The following is an 18,439-nucleotide window of genomic DNA, read 5'->3' on the forward strand; positions in this document are numbered from 1 at the left end:
GTGTGGATATTTTGATTATGTATACTCATCACATAAGTTTAACACCCAATTTAGAATTTCTGTTTTCTAGCTATCAAGAGTATAAAATTTTTTTCTAAAAAGAGATGTGAACTGACTTATTTCATATGAAGCTCTCCAAATAAGTAGTACCTGTCGATGATATGAATTCCCATGATGAAAGGTTGCATGTCTGGACTTTGAGGGTAGCAAAGTTTACACTTGGTGTGGGCGCTAAGCATTGTCCCATCATTCAATATGAATCTATAGGATGGGCTGGAGGCAGTGCCACGAGTCATCACTGTTTCAAACAAAAGAGAAACCTAGTTAAAATTCTGACACTTACACTTTGGGCAAAGGAGAGTTACCAAGCTTTACTATGACTTAGAACTTCGTTCTTACTATGCTGCCTTCTCAGATTCAAAGAACAGTTCAAACAAAGCAGATCTCTGAGGGGGAAAATGATTCTGCCTGAAATATACCACCCGATGACAAATTTTAATTCACTCCTACCTGAATGGGTGCCTTTTCATGTAAGTTATGACTATGAAAAAACCCCAACCAGAAAAAAATCAACCTTAATCCTTCCCTGTAAAAGGGCAAGTTTTTAAATTTATTGTGTCCATTAAAAATATCAGGAAATTACTTTCACCCCTCTCACTTGAGTATTATGTCTAATAAGTCTCCCCCCTCCCCCTTACTGGCTGTTTTTTTACTGAGATACAACTCACATATCATAAAATTCACCCTCTAAGTTTTGATTCGTTTACAGAATTCTTTAACTAAAAGTCAAATTTAATTTTTCACTAAGAAATGAATTCCTTATTGAATTCCTTACCCATCTCAATTTCAGCCAAATCAATGTCACATTTACCAAATATAACACACAAAGAAATTTAGTTTCTAATGAAATAATAGATGATGAAAAAAAAATCACTAAGGTCCTGTTTGACAAATTATTATATATGTATTATTTTTGATGTTTGAATTTAGTTTAATAAGCAAATTAAGATAAAGCCAATAATTATTAATGTAAGGAACAAAAATTAGGTTAAAGCAGTCAACTCACTATCTAAACAACATAATTTTCTGTTGTAACAAAGTTTTTATTAACAGCAGACAAAATTCTAACCATATTGGTAAGTATTTACTAAATATAGAAAGGCCATGCCAAATGACTAAGAAAATATTGATCTTTAGTAATACAGTATAATCCTATTTTAAGAAAGATTTAATAGGTAGCTTCAGCTATACCAGAAACACAAGCATTACTACCACAAATTAAGATTATAATTTAGCCTGTAATAAATGCACTCCTATTTTCCAAAAACATTTCAGAAAAGACTTCAAATACATTTTAAAGACACATGAAAAAGACTTAAAATGACATATTAATATATAATTTCTGAAGCTATATATTACTTTAAGTAAATAGAAGACCTGTTCTATTTTATTGTCTTGTGTATATCATATAAACTGAAGAGGGAATAATCTGTTATAAATCTATACCATTTGCCTAAGTACCAAAACCAGGATATAAACTTAATTGAAACAGTTAAAGATTTATGCCCAAACAACTGAATTCCTTACCCATCTTGCAATTTCAGCCAAATCACTGGCACATTCAGCAAATATAACACACAAAGATATTTGGTTTCTAATGAAATAAGAGATGATGAAAACGTCTTTAATGAAAACTAGTAATTTTTGTGTAAAATTGTAAGCAAATGTTTGCAATAGCAAACCCTAAAAAACATTAACAATTCCTGATTAATATCTTTTGGGAAAATACAATAATGATAAGAAGTGGCCTTTTGGGATATTGATAAAGCTACAGTTATATAAAGGGCCAGATAAGGTACCAGATATGTCATATTATTTTGCGCACTGTATGTCATTTTGTCTTTATCCTCACCACTGTCCATTGCTCTTTCGGATCTCCTATCTCTGGGAAACCCTCACTGGCTTTTCACCACTGAACTGAAGTGTCCGGTATGGTAGCCATCAAGTACATGTGCTAATTAAATTTTAGATTAAATAAAATTTAAAATTCAGTTCCTCATCATATTAGCTGCATTTCAAGCACTCATGTGGCTCGTGGCTCCCATACTGGCAGACAGCTCTGTACAATTTGACTTTGACTTGAATTTCCAATCTTATTTCTCATTGCTTCCTAAACATTTCTTCTGTTTAGGAATAACTTTTTACACACTTATTTTTCCTTTTTAGCTCAAATTAACATAAAGGCAAGTTTTATGCCCCATTCTTGTTTTCCACTCTCCACTGAATCTTGAACTATGATGTTACACATATAAATTCATACAGTAAGTACTTGCTGATTCTCAACTTAAATTTCATCTAAATAGGGTAATATTGACCATAACTTTTCCTGAAAGGATAGATTTTAAGTTTTAGCTATGTTATCTAATGCTGATGTCTCAATTTATGTGTCTGCTCTTATAGGAATCTAAACTTACTTTTGTAATAGAAATGGAGACAAATTTCTTGATTTATTGTTAAGAAATTTGAGGAAGAACTAGAAACTCAGGCTAGCATGGGAACATTAAGACACTTAATGTGGACTATGGAAACCTCAATGGTCTTTGGTAACTGTGTTGCCTTAACTTGTAGGACCACATCTAAAATAGTATAAATTCCAAAACTGGAGAATCCATACTGATACAAGGACATGGTTACACTTTAATGTTTGAAGTTAGATTATTTATTTTGGGTGAGAATGTGTAGAATAAGACTTAACATATAATTCACAGATCACTCTTTGAAATAAAAATATCAATATTAAATATAGTAAAACTTTAATTAGAACCTAATAAAGACTATCCAGTTAAATCAAATCCTTTTGGTGTTCAATTGTTCAGATGGAGAGGTCAACAGGCAGGCAAGAGCCTAGGAGTCAGATTCATGATTGAACTTTTCAAGTTTAGGACTTAATAATACACATTAACCTTTGCCCATCATCACTAAAATGAAGTCAATAATGTTGCGAGATAATATCTAGCCTGGAGCCTAGAATAGAATATAGCAGATACGTAATGAATATTCCTGAATAAACAACCCCTCCAAAAAACAATAACAACAACAAATCCAAATTATATACATCCTGAATCATATACACATTCAGCTGATCCCTAGACACCATTTACACCAATAGCTTCAACCCCATAAAACAATCACTAACCTTTTGAATTAAGACATGAGGAAGGAAGTCACAATTGTTAACAGAGCTGTTTGGATGAACGTTTGCTCTGCAAACCAAATTATCCCCATAAGTGGGTTTCAAGATTTAGGCCTGGACAAAACTATCTGAAAACTCACGATCACAAGTTCTGGCCTTGTTTTCTGATCTAGTTTTGCCTGGCATAGCTACCGTGTTTTCCTGAAAATAAAACATCCTCCGAAAATAAGACCTACTTATAGGTTTCCTTCTGAGTGAAATATAAGGCATCCCCCTGGAAATAAGACCCCCCCCCCCCAGGCTCTGTCTCAGAATGAAAATTAATTTACTGTAAACTTTGTGAAACCTAAACTGCAAAAAGTTGTGACTTGGGTGAAGAATTCATGGGAGAAAATCACTGACAGTTGCATTGCAAATGCACTGCGAGCAGGCTACCTTGACAAGAAGTACTCATTTAAAGACAGTGCTATTGCTAAACATGAGAGATTTGGTCCACTGATTCTGAAAGAAATGGAGTCACAAGAAATTCACCAGGAAATTCAGAAATTGGATTGTTATGATGATGTTCTGGAAGATGATGACAACATTGTCATTGAATAAATGAATAAATTCTTGATACTGTAGGATTCACAGTTTGTCTGGTTTGTGTTGACAACTACCGTACTACCGTACCCAATTTGATGCTGAGTAAACCTCAACAACTACGTTAACTAAATGGGCAGGTTAAAAAAGTGTGTGGCAGGATACCACAGGTCAGTCCTGGTAGAGATTTCTTTTCTTTTTGGTATTTCTCTAGATATATACAGAAATAATGCAATTTTAAAAACTGTTATTAAGGTAAAAGAAAAAAAAACTAGTCCTAGATGGTTGAAGACTTTTAATCACCAATGAATAAACTCTATTCAGTATATCAAAATTTTAAAAAAAAAAGGTAACTCATTTTAAATTTTCTAAACAAAATTTGACATAAAAAAGATTTTAAGTTAAATCTGTTATATGGACCTTGGAATCACCCACATTACACAAGTCTCAAAGAACATTCTTGCTTAAATATTAATCACTATATATGGGCATTAATCATTTAAATGATGCTTCCAAACTTCTTGATCCTATAATCTGCTTCCAACTGTCTTGTAATATTTTTTCATTAAAATTATTTTGCGATTATAAAGTTAAGATAATAGAGAAATGAGCAAGAACAAGTAAAGGCATTTGTAATCCATCACCCAGAGATAACCACTGTTAACATTTTGTGAACCTTCTAGAATTGGATAAATATACAAGGGTGAGATCGTACTATACATATATGCTGTGCTTTCTTGAGCTATTTTTCAATGTAACAATATATGAACATCTTTCAAAGACAAATGATCCATTACCTCATTGATAATAGGTAAACAGAACTTTCATGTAACTTTTCTAGGTTGGCTAGCCTAGTATGTCCCATGACCACTACTCTCCCTAAGTGCTAACTGATATGCAGATATAAGCATTCTGAGGAAAAATAAGTCTGGATAACAAAGTCATTGTTATTGTAGAACTTCCCAGAAATTTAAATTCCATGAATATGCCTTATGAATCCCCAAAAGTGTGAGATTAAAACCTTTCCCAAACTTAATTCAGCAGGAAACATCATGTCTCGTTGTAGCTACGACTATCTTGTGGAGCCTAGTGTGCATTTCCAACGTTCTCGGTAGGAAAACGTCTTAGACCATAGACTCTGATTCAGCGGTGTGGGTGGAGCCCAGAAAGCCAGTTTAACCACTTGCCCAGATGAACTTTGGGACACATTTAACCTAGACCTTTCTTTAAAGGCTTCGTTCTGAATGGAACAGAACCTCAGAACCTTTCCAAATGATATACATCTGCATGGACCTCCTCCTAGTTTAAAAAGTTCCTCAAGTGGTCTTGACATCCATTTCTCCCCAATCTCAATGGAGAACCATTGCTGTAATTGAGCTCATACTGATGTTCCCATATATGCTTTGGCTGAAATGCATTTTCAAATTAGATTCTGAAAAATGAAATGTGAAAAGCAGTCCATGAGCTTCTCTGTCAAAAGCAGCTGAAAAACTAAATAAAAACCAACTTAAACCTTTAATGCACATTAAGGTTTTATACCAGCCACTGCCTTCAAAGAGTAAATTATTGGACAGGAAAAAAAGAACACAGATGGAGAACACATTTTTCTTGCCTAAAAATTAATCACTGTAGAATTTTAAGTTTCTTAAAGTTTTTAAAAAACTTTTAAGCTTTTTAAAAGTTTTATACAAAATCAAGGATACACTGATGCTTTGTCTCACTCTTTTCACACTGTTCTTAAGTGAAGCAGCAGCATCAACTCTACTTCTTAAATTGATGTACAGTATATCTCATTTATTGTACTTCACTTTATAGTGCTTCAGAGACAATGCGTTTTTTGTTTTTTTTTTAAACTGAAGGTAGGACCCTCCATCAGGAAAAAGATTATGACGTGCTTTTACTGTGATACCCTCTCCATAACGTGGTGGTCTGGAACTGAGCCTGAATGTCTCCGAGGTATGCCTGTGTTTAAGCATTACCTTTGGAGCTTTTTAAAAGGTATCTCGTTCCTCACCCGAGACTTCAATTCAGCAGGTCATTCCCATGTAGGGGTGATTCTCATGTAAGTGTCTCATTTTTCTTATCAGGTTAGATACTGCTAAATATAAAATATCAGAAAAAGATATTTTACTCATCCCATGACTGCTGTTTGGTAAGCTATCCTGAATCTCCAAAACACTAGAATCAAGAGTCATGTGAACTCTGGACAACTTAACTATGAAAACAAAAATACAAATTATTTTTACTGAGGAATTTATTTTTTATTTTTTATTTTTTTAAAGGGGGAAGATAGAACATTAAGAAATGACTAATGGGAAGAAGTTTTTACATTTCACTCTAAATTATTTCACTTCATATGATGATAGATTATTCATTATTTATTACACTTTAATTTATTTTATAGAGAATTCACATAGTTTGTTTAAGCTGTGCTTCAATCAGATCTATGGGGAGCCCAATCATTTGGAGAATGAGATCATAATTTAGACCTGCTCTGCCTTAGTGGGAATACAGATAAATTATAAGAAAAAAAATTAAAAGTTTTTTAAGTGAAGTCTTAGAAGGCTCAAGTTATAAAATTAAGGCAAAAATCAGAGAGTATCATATACTTCAGCACTTTAGACAGTAGTGGAAACAATACCCTGAGTCTTAAGTCTATGCAAAAGTAAATGCCTCTCTTGGGAATGGGAGTCACGAAGTTGGCATCCAGGGGATGGCACTGGTTGTGAACTGTGATGTTTTCCAAACCTGACTGTACTCTAGTACTCCCTGGAGAACTTTCTAAAACATAGATTCTTGGTCCTATTCACTGCAATATTATTTCTAGGGGAGCAATCAGTCTAGTAAGAGGCCCACTGGAGAACCATTAGTCTGTAGGATGCTAGTGACTACACTAGTGAGATTCGTATAAATGGCTTCCTGGAAAAAAAAAAAAAAAAAAAAAAAAAAAGGTAAGCTGTTTCCTCCATATCATTAGGAAGCAGTTGACCTAAAATGTAATGAATGGAAAATTATCTGTAAACGTAAGAAACCTAATATTATGGGAAAATGTTAACGTCGAGAAGGATGATGAAATAATGAAAAATATTTTTAAATTGTTTTTCAGGAATAGCCATGCAGAGAGTCTCTTTCCAAAGAAACTGTTTACTGGGGCAGTAAACTACCATAATTACATGGCAATATTTTTTAAGTCCATCAAAATCCCTTTAGCTAGAATCTCTATGAACTTTCTGGACTTAATTCTAAGATAATTTTCCCTGTCTTTCCTATAATACTGTTAAGTTCCTGAAGGGCAGAGAAATACTTGTTTTATACTCCCATAGGCTTACTAAGATTCAGCATCTATTCAATAATTGTTACCTTCATATGATTAGTTTCATACTTATAACTTGAAACTTCAACCTGAATCAGGAGATACAGGTACTGTAACAGTCATGAAGAAAACATTCACAATATAGACCTTGGTATTATCTAGAAGCCTTTTGTACATGCCTGTTCTGCTGGGAATGATCTTCCAAAGCCAGACAAAAATGCTACTTCCTCTCTAAAGCCATTCCTGATTCCTCAAGTCATAATCAAATTTTTCCTTCTTTTTGTTTATACCTCTATGATAGCCCACGGATCTTTAAAACTGTCAAATATTCTCCTAATACCATTTAAACTCCTTGACACCAAAACCCTGCTTCTTAAACATCACGGTATTCCTGCCACCTTACATAGTATTCTATGCATGTGAGGAATCTGATACATGTCTGCCAAATGAATGAATGCATGAATGAATGAGTGACCACCACATGATATCCTAGTCATTATAAATGTACATCCCAGAACTCAGGATCCACTCATGAGTTACTTTGCTTACCCATTTCTTCCTTTTCTGAAACTGATTATTGCAAAAAATCGTAATTTGGAGAAAATACTTATCAAGCCATAAATTCCACATACGTTATTCAATATTAATAAAGAGGAAAGTTAGTGAAAGTAACTGAGAGAAAACTTTACCTTCTTGAAATAGTTGTCTGGCATAAGACGCCTCTCTGCCCTGAGGTTGGAAAAAAGCATAAATGCATTTTCTCACTAAATCTTCCCAGCCAGTTCTGCCAGCAGCTCTCAGGGAACTCGTGTCAATAGAGATGATTTTACCTATCCAAAGAATAAAACGTCACATTTATGATAGCCTCTTGATCTAAATAATCTGTATTTCACAATGAACCACCGCTTCTCAGAAATATTCTGCCCTCCCCCCCAAATGCATAATGGGGAAAAAATCACTAAAAAGCACTATTAATTTTTAGTACCTATGGCAACAAAGGATGTCTGTGGCATGATAATGAAAAATTGTTTTGGCCTTGGAGTGTGTTACCTACTGGCATGTAATATTCTGAAATTCATTTCCAGCCAAGTATTGAAGTCACACCGTGAAGACCTGTAGCTGCTGGGACTAACGCTGCCCAGACGCCTCTGGCTTGCCCTGTGGACCCTGCTCTCTATCTCCACACCAGTGCCTGAGTCACTCACTGGGGAAGGAGAGGCAGGCATGAATATACTGTTTCGGTAATTTATTTCCTCCTACTCTTTAGTAAGAGCAGTTGGAAATGATCCTTGAAAAACACAATAATAAAGCATACAACACCGGAATATTAGATTTCTGGGACAAAAAAAAAAAAATGAGCAAATATTGTAAGAGGATCTTATAAACAATGGTAAAAATGAAAAAAAGCACATTAAAACTAAACTTTTCACAAAGAATGAAATGTAGTAGAGGTGATCTCTCTCTTCATTAAAGAGGCGAGTGAAACATATAACTGATGTAAAAAAAACAAAAACGTGATGTGCTAGAGTGAAGACTAAATAACAAGGAAGTTATTTTACATTTTTGTAAGGAGCAATAATAATTAGTTTTTGATGAAAATCAAAGCTGAAGTAGGCCTTCAAGAGAGGATGCTATTGTCAGGCACTGTCGCCTTTCCTCGCCCTGTGGCTCTTTCAGTTCTTCTAACACACGCCTGTCCTCCTGGGGTTCCTGAAGCTGTCTCCTCCATCGGGAGCACGTACTCTGCCCTGGGCCCCTCCCCACCATTCCCTCCCAACACCTCAACCTTAAGGTTTCAATATCAGCTCCTCAGCCAGGTCTTCATTAAAAGTTCCTCCCTATTAGCTTACCTTACCATCTCACAGCTTTTCCATCATAAGACATATCATGATTTGTAATTACATCACTGCCTTTTGCTCAACCGTGTATAGTCTTAAGCAATCATACATAGTGACAGGTATTTCTAGGTATTCAAAAATTATATGTGCTGAATAAATTTTAAAAATAAAGGAAAAAAGAGCCAAATACATTTAAGCATAATATTAAAACCACCGTACTTGTATCCATTTATAAATATACTTATTTAAATCTACACTGTCAAATAGCTTTAAAAAATTTTATTCCATGGTTATGCAAAATAATTTATAATAAAAACAAATATAGGTACATGAAGAGTTAAAAATAGTGATTATAATATCTAAAATGCACAACATCAAAACCACCTTTTAAAATGTTTTCTGTGCAAGACAAACGGACATAAGTAGAAAAGCAGAGAACAGACAGATACAAAATCTGGGATGTAATTGATTTTAAAAGCATAGCCGACATCATTAATACTGATGGAACATTTTTTAACTTTGCAATTAATACCTGTAGTATCTTGCTTGGTCATAAAGGATTCTACACCCGTGATAGCTGGAGGCCGAGGCAATCTCCGTGCAATACAAATCAAACATGACTGGAAATCTGCCCAGAACAGGAAAGGGAAAATTAACAAAAAGGGTAGAAAATGATTCACAATCTATTACTTGACATTATCAGTTTTTATAGAAGTAATACATTTTATAGGATCTGACACAATACTGGAGTCACTCTACATAAAAGTATAATGCTAGAAATAAAATCACTGGCAACCTAAACCAGGCAGCTCCAGGTACAGATCTAGTTAGCATAAGTAATCCCTTCCCATTGACTGTTCTTACATAAACTAGAAACTACAGGAGACTGATGCATCTCATGTACTTGGAAGATAAAAAAGTAATTCTGCCTAGATTTAAGTAACTCAGTGAATTTTAAAATATAGCTCTATGGTCAATTTCCTATACTCATCAGTACTTAATGGCTATAAATATTATTCATAAGCCCTGACCTGGTAACTCAGTAGGTTAGGGCATCATCCTAAAATGCCAAGGTTATGGGTTCAATTCCCAATCAGAGCACATACAAGAATCAAACAATAAATGCATGAATAAGTGCAACAACAAATCAATGTTTCACTTCCTCTCGCTCTCTCTAAAATCAATAAAAAAATAAATGTTCTTTAAAAAAAAAAAGAATAAAAAAATTTAATTTTTGTAGCCATTAAGTACTGATGTCTATAAGAAATGGACTTTAGAATGTATTTAAAAGTTTACTATGTTGCTTAAAACTAAGCAAAACTACTTCTGTGCAGATAATAATTATCCTATGAGAAAAACCTTTAACTCTTTCTAAAGAAGCATAAATTTGCCTTTGATATAGGACTTTATATTGTTAGATCTATAATTTTTTCTACATTCCAGCTCCAGATTTTTTGAATGTGCAATATCACATGGCTAAATATTATATGAACTTTACTCATCTAAAGCAGCTTGGCATGTTTATTTTAGAAAAAGTCCCCAGTAGATCATGGCACTCATTCCCTGGTGAGACTAGCTACCTACTACCGTGTTTCCCCGAAAAGAAGACATCCTCCGAAAATAAGACCTAGCGCATGGAAAGATAAGACATCCCCTGAAAATAAGACCTAGCGCAACTTTGGGAGAAAAAATAATATAAGACACTGTCTTATTTTTGGGGAAACAGCGGGGGGAGGGGGGGTTTGCATATGACTAACTTCTCTTCTCCTACCTTCCCAGGTCCTTATTCCAGTTTCCAGTTTGTGGTGTTCTCTTAACTTAGCTCCGTCTCAGTTCACATGGAAAACCCATCCACTGTCACATATTTGACTAAAGCCATGATGATGCCATGTTCATATTAGAGCTTCGGCTGTGTTTTCATCTGTTCATAAGCTCTCTCTTTATAAATTACCTTGTATGGCCTCGAAATTGCTAACTGTATTCTCCAATGTTCCCTGCACTCTAAACTTGAAACTCAAAAAAAATCAGAGCTGTTCACCAGCCTGCTGCGTCTGGTACGTTTCCAACTGGCATCAGTTAGCGACATCTCTTATTTCTAGGCAGCAAGTTGGTACGAATTTGACATTTTACTAGGAATGCCAGCTTAAAATTGAGAAATTGGGGGCATTTTAAAGGGGTGATTATAGATGTTAGCAATTTTTTTTTTCTTAAAAATTAAGAAATACATAGCAAATTGAACAGCCATTTTGATCTATAATACAGTAACCAAAAATACTATCTGAAGAAGGCAGTTGTTATAATCAATTATCTCCCTATTCATGAAAGCCATGGAAAAAGCAACTAAAAACCTTAAGATCACCCTTTGTTTTACCTTCTCCATCTTCTTGAATTGATTTTGGCTGTGACACAGTGAAACACTGCATTACTTCATACCGCTGGCAAGCTTCTGGGTTCTCGGTGCCTGGCTCATCTGGAGGGTGGATTAGCATCCTGCAGTTAAAAGTATGGCTATTTCGTCGTGTTGCCTCTTGAGGCCAAGGAACTCCATTTACTGTGGAAGAGAAATTGATTATATCCCTGTGAATAAGTGAAAAAGTACAAAATCTGAAGATACAAAAGACACATTTAACCATGTATTTAGTTAGCCATCTACTTAATTATGTTATCCTGAGGCAGCAGGATACTTACCTTCCTTAGCAAATGTAAATGTCTACCAATTTGATAATTGTAAAATTTCAAGCGACTGTTTAGGATTTTCCCCTCTCAACGATAAGGCCTTACAAGTACCCTAATTCATTAGCATTCTTCATATACAGAGACAAACATGATAGTTAGCTAGTTTTTTTTACTCAAATTTAACAGCAGTTAATAAGCTTTTCCATTTTGTTTCCAGTTAATATTCTGGCAATAAAAAGTGACTGAAAACCTTAGGTCCACTGTCAAACAGAAGTTTTAACCTGGCAGGCGTGAAGGTTTAAGGACGGGCTTGTGCATCTTTTTGGATTCAAAGTTTATCAAAGGAGTCTGTGATTAAATAAAATATTTAGAATAGAGAACAACCTTGGCTTCTTATAATTATTTTTTCACAGTTTATATAATACTCTGAATATTATGGGTAATCAATAAGTTATTACATAAAAATGACCATTAAAACAGAAATGTCACCTGATTCAGTAAAAGAAAAATTGAATCTAGGATTCTAGAAAAGATGTCTGTATTTCTCTCTCTTTCTTTCTTTCTTTCTTTCTTTCTTTCTTTCTTTCTTTCTTTCTTTCTTTCTTCTTTTTATATCTATACATTTCAAAAAAGAATTTGTTTGGCAGGTCACTGTTTCCACTGACCCTCTTTCTTTGTTACGATCTCATCACTCTGCAGCTGCTAGAGGAAATCCTGGGAACAAACCTACACTGGAGGAAGGAGTCTTGGTTCTGCTATGCGCTAGTGGTGAGGTTTGGGTTAATTTCTTAATCTTTGCCTCATCTTTAAAATAAAGGAATCCACAGTGTTATCTCTAAAGTCATTTATACTCTAAAACTTTATAACAAGACACAGAAAGACCCATTGACAATTCACATATCGGACTAGTGATTTTAATAAAAGCAATCATTTCAGGCCCCGTTACTATAGTACTCTTTTCAAAGAAGGAATAGGTAAACATTGTAGGAGATAGAGAGCTATGGATAAATTCTATTTGCATATTTGGTTTGGTTATACAGAATTTCTAGCCAAGGTCCTCCTTCCAGTTTTGGAGCAATATAGGCTCAAGAGTAGGCACATGGCTTAGTCACTAGTGAATGGGAACAGAGAGGCTAGAAATCAGACCCTAACCAACCACTAAGCTAGGCTCCTTGGTCACTCGTCCAATCATTCTGAGAATTCCTGAGCTGAAATTACTTTCGTCCAAAAGTGCTGATTATAATAAGTACATAATATTATGATAATATATCCCTTCTCCCTCCCTTCCTTTCCCTTCTTTCTTTCCTTCCTCCCTTTTCCCCTTTGAGCAGGGTGGTGGGAGGGATACACATCTCTCTCTTCCTTGGACATAATAAAAATGGAAAACAAAGGGAATTTCAGGCGGAAGCTTCTGCTCCCGTCACTATCCCAAACCCGGGCATGATCTGGAGGGAGAGGTGGAAAGGGATGCTCTCCATCAGCCATGTGATGGCATTCCCTCTTCATACTTTCATCTCAGACTGAAACTAAATTTTAAAATATTTTAATATATGATAACATACATTTCTTAGAGTAATAACATGTATTATAATTATAATACTAGTATATTATTATACTTTATATTAAGGTAAATAATATATTTGCATAAAGAGAAGCTACAGGGAGTTCATATTCTTTTAAAAAATACATTTCTTCGTACCTAGTGATTTTGGTAGCAGGTTCTTCACAAATTCTGCATGGTCCCCCACATGCAGTATGCTGTAGACGCTGGTATTCATTAATTCTTCCTGATTGTAACCCAAGTAGCTGGTCACATTCTCTGACACAAATACGATTCTCCCTTCACAGTTCACAACGAAGAAAAATCCATCCAAAGCCTGCAACACACACACACACAAAAGGGGGGAGGGGATTGAGAGGTTAAAAGATAAAAAGAAAAATAAACATATACTTCTGTATTGAAAAAGAGGTCAGCAATATATGTTAAGTTTAAAAAAAAAAAGGAGTGTAGCTGAATGGAAGATTTACATTGCATGATCTCTGTGGACAGGACAGGATTCTTTTTTTTAATTAAAAATTTTTTTTTATTGTCTAAAGTTTTATACATGTCTCCTTTTCCCCCAATTGACCCCCTCCCTCATCCCTTCCCAGCCCGAGCAAGCCCCCACCGCCCCAGTGTCTGGGTCCATTGGTTGTAATAATATGCATGCATACAAGTCCTTTGGTTGCTCTCTAACCACCTCCTCCCCTAAGGACAGAATTTTTTAAACAGACAGTACACTAATGTTTCAAGTAGGCATAAATGAATTATGTCAACTTTTTTCCTCAGAGAGACATTTTCTGGTAGCAGATCTGAAATGAATGACCTATGTACCCATTTCTATCCGTAAGGAACTTATGGCAGAGTGAGAGACATAGACATAATAAATCCCAGGGATGAATGCAGTGTCAGAGACATACACGGACTATTCTATGAACAAAGAAGGATAACTTAATGGGGGGAAGGGGAGATTGGGGAGGAAGGCAAAGAAAGGCTCCTTACAGACCTCTCCCTTAGTTATAAAAGGAACAGCCAAGGAGGGGAAAAGGAGGAGAGAACAGTCTAGGCAGAGGGGAGAGAGTGGCAGTGCACAGGAGGCCCAAATCACAGAGCTAGAGCCAGGGCCTCCAAAAGGAGATGTATGGCCCCCAGGGGAACAGAAAACCCACAGGGTGTAGTAAAAAGTCAGAACCTCCACTTACAGTGTAATTCAAAGCATAAGAGAGAAATTGAGCTTAATAAACATAACGACACCCTGGCACCTCATTCAGTACTCTGACAGTCACATACCACAAACTGTGGAATCCCAAGAGAAGATCCAGAATACAGAGGTGGATGGTGGCCCCTTGGGTATTTATAACCCTTCCACTTAGTGAAACATAAAGCAGTTTACTTTGCTATAGCATGTATTAATATATGAGCAATAAAAGCAAGACCTTTAAAAAGCAGAACATTTACAGAATCTTGTAGTAAGAGAAAAATCCTTTGTATCACACAGGTGTTTGCTGGTTATCTGGAACAAGTTCTTAAAAGAGTTAAAATGTTTATGGGCTACTAATTTTCTCTTTAAGAGAGACAAATGTCCCAATTTGTTGACCTTTTCTATGAGGCAGGTGGTAATGATAATATGATGCCTGGAAGGTATCTTCCAAATAATAACACATTTAATTTTGTCACTCAGGTGAATGAGTGGTGAAAGGACATTCAAAACAGCGGAAACAGCTCAGAGGTTAAAAAAATAACTTTGTATGCATTTGGAATATTTGTGTTATATTTAATAGTAATTTTTTTTTTTTTTTTTTTTTTTTTAAGTTTCAAGGAAAAGCAGCAACAAAAATAAGAAATTAGTCCTAGAGGCAACGGGGACCTTCTTGAAGGCACTATTTGTAGAGGAGAGTGACGTAATCTACTTTTGCAAAGATCCTTCAGGCCATGGGTGTAGTGTGGAGCTGGGAAGCAAGGGACTCCGATGCAATCGTCCAGTTCAAGAGCCTGGATGAAGGCAATGGCAGTGGAAGCGAGGTTTTGACAGAAGCAGAACCAGCGGCACTCGGTCACCTGCAGCACCCCTGGGAACAAGCATTCGGGGTGCTTCTTCACTAATGACTTTAGGGTTCTGGAAGGTTAAGTGCCTTTCCCTGAGTAAAGGGACTCGGGGGGAGTCTAGGCTTTTCCTTTTTTAACTTTTCCTTTTTATAAATGGAAGTTAAAAGGATTATAAGTTTAGTTTTAGAAATCTTACATTTGAAATGAAGGAGGAACCTTCAGATAAAGATGTTCAAAGGCCAGCAGGACATAATGAAAGGGATGCTCTGAAGAGAGATCATTTCGATTTGATCATGTATCATTTGTGTGGGTTTTTTGTTTGTTTTTAACTACCATCACCTTTTCCTCCTTTCACAGAATATCTGACTTCCTTTGGGGAGTTACTCATTCCCTATTAAATAAAATCTCGTGAGGTTCTTAATCAGGCCACTGGGAGATTTTCTGTCTGACTGTGGACCTTGCCGAGAATGACAAAAAGACCGAGCTTGGCTGGAACGCATTCATTTTAGCAGCAGGGTACAGCGCAAATAGGTCTTTCTCAGAGACCATTGGAATGATTTTGGCTTTCTAGACTCCTTAAGCTATTTTGTTTTCATCCTATTTTCAAGCATTGTTCTGTGATTTCCAAATAGCATTCCAATAAATTCACATTTACTTAAATTCGTCAGAATTGTTGTCTGTTGCTTGGAATCCAGATAATCCTAACTGATGTATTTTGTTTGTTTGTTTTTAATATATTTTTATTTATTTCAGAGAGGAAAGGAGAGGGAGAGAGAAATATTAATGATGAGAGAATATCATTGATCGGCTGCCTCCTGCACGCCTCCTACCAGGGATCGAGCCCACAATTGGAGCATGTGTCCTTGACCAGAATCAAACCCAGGAATTTCCAGTCCGCAGTCCAATGCTCTATTCACTAAGCCAAACCAGCCATGGCCTAACTGATGGGTTATATACACATACACATGTGCACACATACACACCAGTACATCGTATAGACATAGATGTAGATCCCCAACTTCCTAGGAGATGCACACAGAATTTTTATTTTTATTTTTTATTTTTAAAGGAAAGGTCAAGGCCAGAATCCTGGAGGATGCTAACTTAAGAGGAAGGCAAAGAAAGAGAAATGTGAGACAGGGGTTAAGAAATAGCCAGAGAAGAGAGGTGATTGTTCTATAGAAGATTTTCAAGGGAAGAATTTTAAGGAAGAGGGAGTGGATAGACAAACGTGCCAAGAGCTACACAGCAATGTAGGGATGGTAAAAAGCAAGGCAAGAAGCATGGATGCACATGCAAGATGTAGGGAGAGACCCTGTGACAAAACCAGAATTTTTTTTTTTTTTGGGGGGGGGTCAGGGGAAAACGAGAAGCATTAGAGGCAGATAACACAGACCTCTGAATAGGAGACAACAGACTTTAGACAACAAGGAGCAGTGGAAATGAGGGGCTTAAAAAAATGCCTGTACTGAGTATTTACCATGGACCAACAGGCATTAGTTAAATAATAAATTCTAATACCACTGTCTCTTTAAATGTGGTGAAAGTACTTCCAATTCCTTCATTTATTTTAAAATACCTTCCTCCTTAATCCATGTTACTTTTTAAATTTTATGTCTTAAAACGGTGGTGGAGAGCCAAGTTGTGGGGTGAGAATTTTGGCGAGTGTTTGAACACGTTTAGATGTGCAGGTCTTCTAGATGAGCAAGTGCCCTCCAGATCAATACTGTAAAACAAGAACTTCCTGGCACACTGGGAGTATTCCGAGCCTGCAGTACAGTGGGCACTAACCCCAGGTAGGCACTGAGCGCTCCAGTGGCTGCTGAGACTGAAGCTCTGAATTTGTTATTTTTATTTTTATTATTTATTTATTTATTTTTTTTAAAGGACTCCAGCCAAAACAGCTAGGGCAGCAGTCTTTTTTTTTTTTTTTTTTTTTTTAAATATATTTTATTGATTTTGTACAGAGAGGAAGGGAGAGAGATAGCGAGTTAGAAAGATCGATGAGAGAGAGTCATCGATCAGCTGCCTCCTGCACACCCCCGACTGGGGATGCGCCCGCAACCAAGGTACATGCCCTTGACCGGAATTGAACCCGGGACCCTTCAGTCCCCAAGCCAACGCTCTATCCACTGAGCCAAACTGGTTTCGGCTGAATTTGTTATTTTATTTGTGAATAGCCACATGTGGCTAATGGCTAACTTACTCAACAGTGCAGCACTAGCCTGCAGCCTACATGATGCAATGGACAATCTCACGGTGGCTTTTTACCACCTCTTCTCACCTTCCCTGGATTAGGCTCTACAGAGTTTAAGGCAACGAGGATGGGGTTGGAGGGCAGAGAAGAGGAATGGGAAAGGCTGTCCATGAAGGCAGCTCTGAAGTCAGTAAAAGTTAGTAATTCTACTGGACAGTCTCTGTTTCATATATCTATAGCTCATAAATAAAATTATTTGCTCATTGGAGTCAAGATCCTAAATATATTTCTATTCTGAGGTTTTTGAAGTTTTGAATTTGATGTTTTGTTTTCACATTTAAAAGTGCTTGCTTAATGACATTTAATCTGTTTGTAATGTTGTGTTACAATTTCCCTTTAATTCATAGTGGTTTTCAGGATAATAATTTCATCTGCTAAAAAAACTTACTTTTTAATTTTTTTTAATTTTTGAGTGGCTGTTTTGCTGTCATTGCTGTTCATTTTAAAGTGTTGTGGGCCTTTCTCATGCAGCAATAGCAGATGTTTCCTCAAACTGAAGCAGCAGTAGCAGCATTCCGCCTGCAGTTGTGCTGCATTCAGCTTGTGGACCATCTCTTTACTCTCCTTGCTCATCTCTGTGGTTTCTGAAGAACGTGTGGAACTAGGACTGAAATGATGACATTATCCTAGAGGAACTCCAGAAACCTCAAGGCCCTCTATACCTTATATTTATTCATGATCGTAAATGACATTAATGAAGAAGATAAATTTAATGAGTATTTAATGAAATGAAAGGAGACAGAAGATTCTTAGGCTAGTTTTAAACTCAGGGCACCAAGAAGACAGGTAGAACTCTCACAGAAAAATGAGAAGATATGAAAAGACCCTGCAGAGTGGCAGAGATGAGCAGCAAATGCTAGGCTGGAGCAGGTCTCTGAGAAGGGCCTACGTGTAACCAAGTAGCGGGACAGTGACACAGGGGCAAGATGAGGGGGGAAAGCGGGAAATGAGCCTAAAGTATTAATACTTTTCTTCCTTTAACTTATTTTCCTCT

General features: G+C 36.2%; 1 protein-coding gene across 10 annotated transcripts in view; it reads right to left on the minus strand.

The window, feature by feature from the left end:
- The window catches only part of NCOA1 (nuclear receptor coactivator 1), a 99,784-nt gene that overhangs the window by 43,884 nt on the left and 37,461 nt on the right, over positions 1-18,439 (minus strand). For all 10 annotated transcript variants that reach the window (XM_045580647.1, XM_036435040.2, XM_045580650.1 and 7 more), the window contains 5 exons: positions 13,302-13,479; positions 11,298-11,477; positions 9,459-9,554; positions 7,778-7,918; positions 151-298 (listed from right to left, as the gene is read on the minus strand). In XM_045580647.1, coding sequence (XP_045436603.1) covers positions 151-298; positions 7,778-7,918; positions 9,459-9,554; positions 11,298-11,477; positions 13,302-13,479 — 743 coding nt within the window. The remainder of the gene's footprint in view (positions 1-150; positions 299-7,777; positions 7,919-9,458; positions 9,555-11,297; positions 11,478-13,301; positions 13,480-18,439) is intronic.

Source organism: Pipistrellus kuhlii, unplaced genomic scaffold (assembly GCF_014108245.1).
Source record: "Pipistrellus kuhlii isolate mPipKuh1 unplaced genomic scaffold, mPipKuh1.p scaffold_m20_p_13, whole genome shotgun sequence".
Classification (NCBI taxonomy): Eukaryota; Metazoa; Chordata; class Mammalia; order Chiroptera; family Vespertilionidae; genus Pipistrellus; species Pipistrellus kuhlii.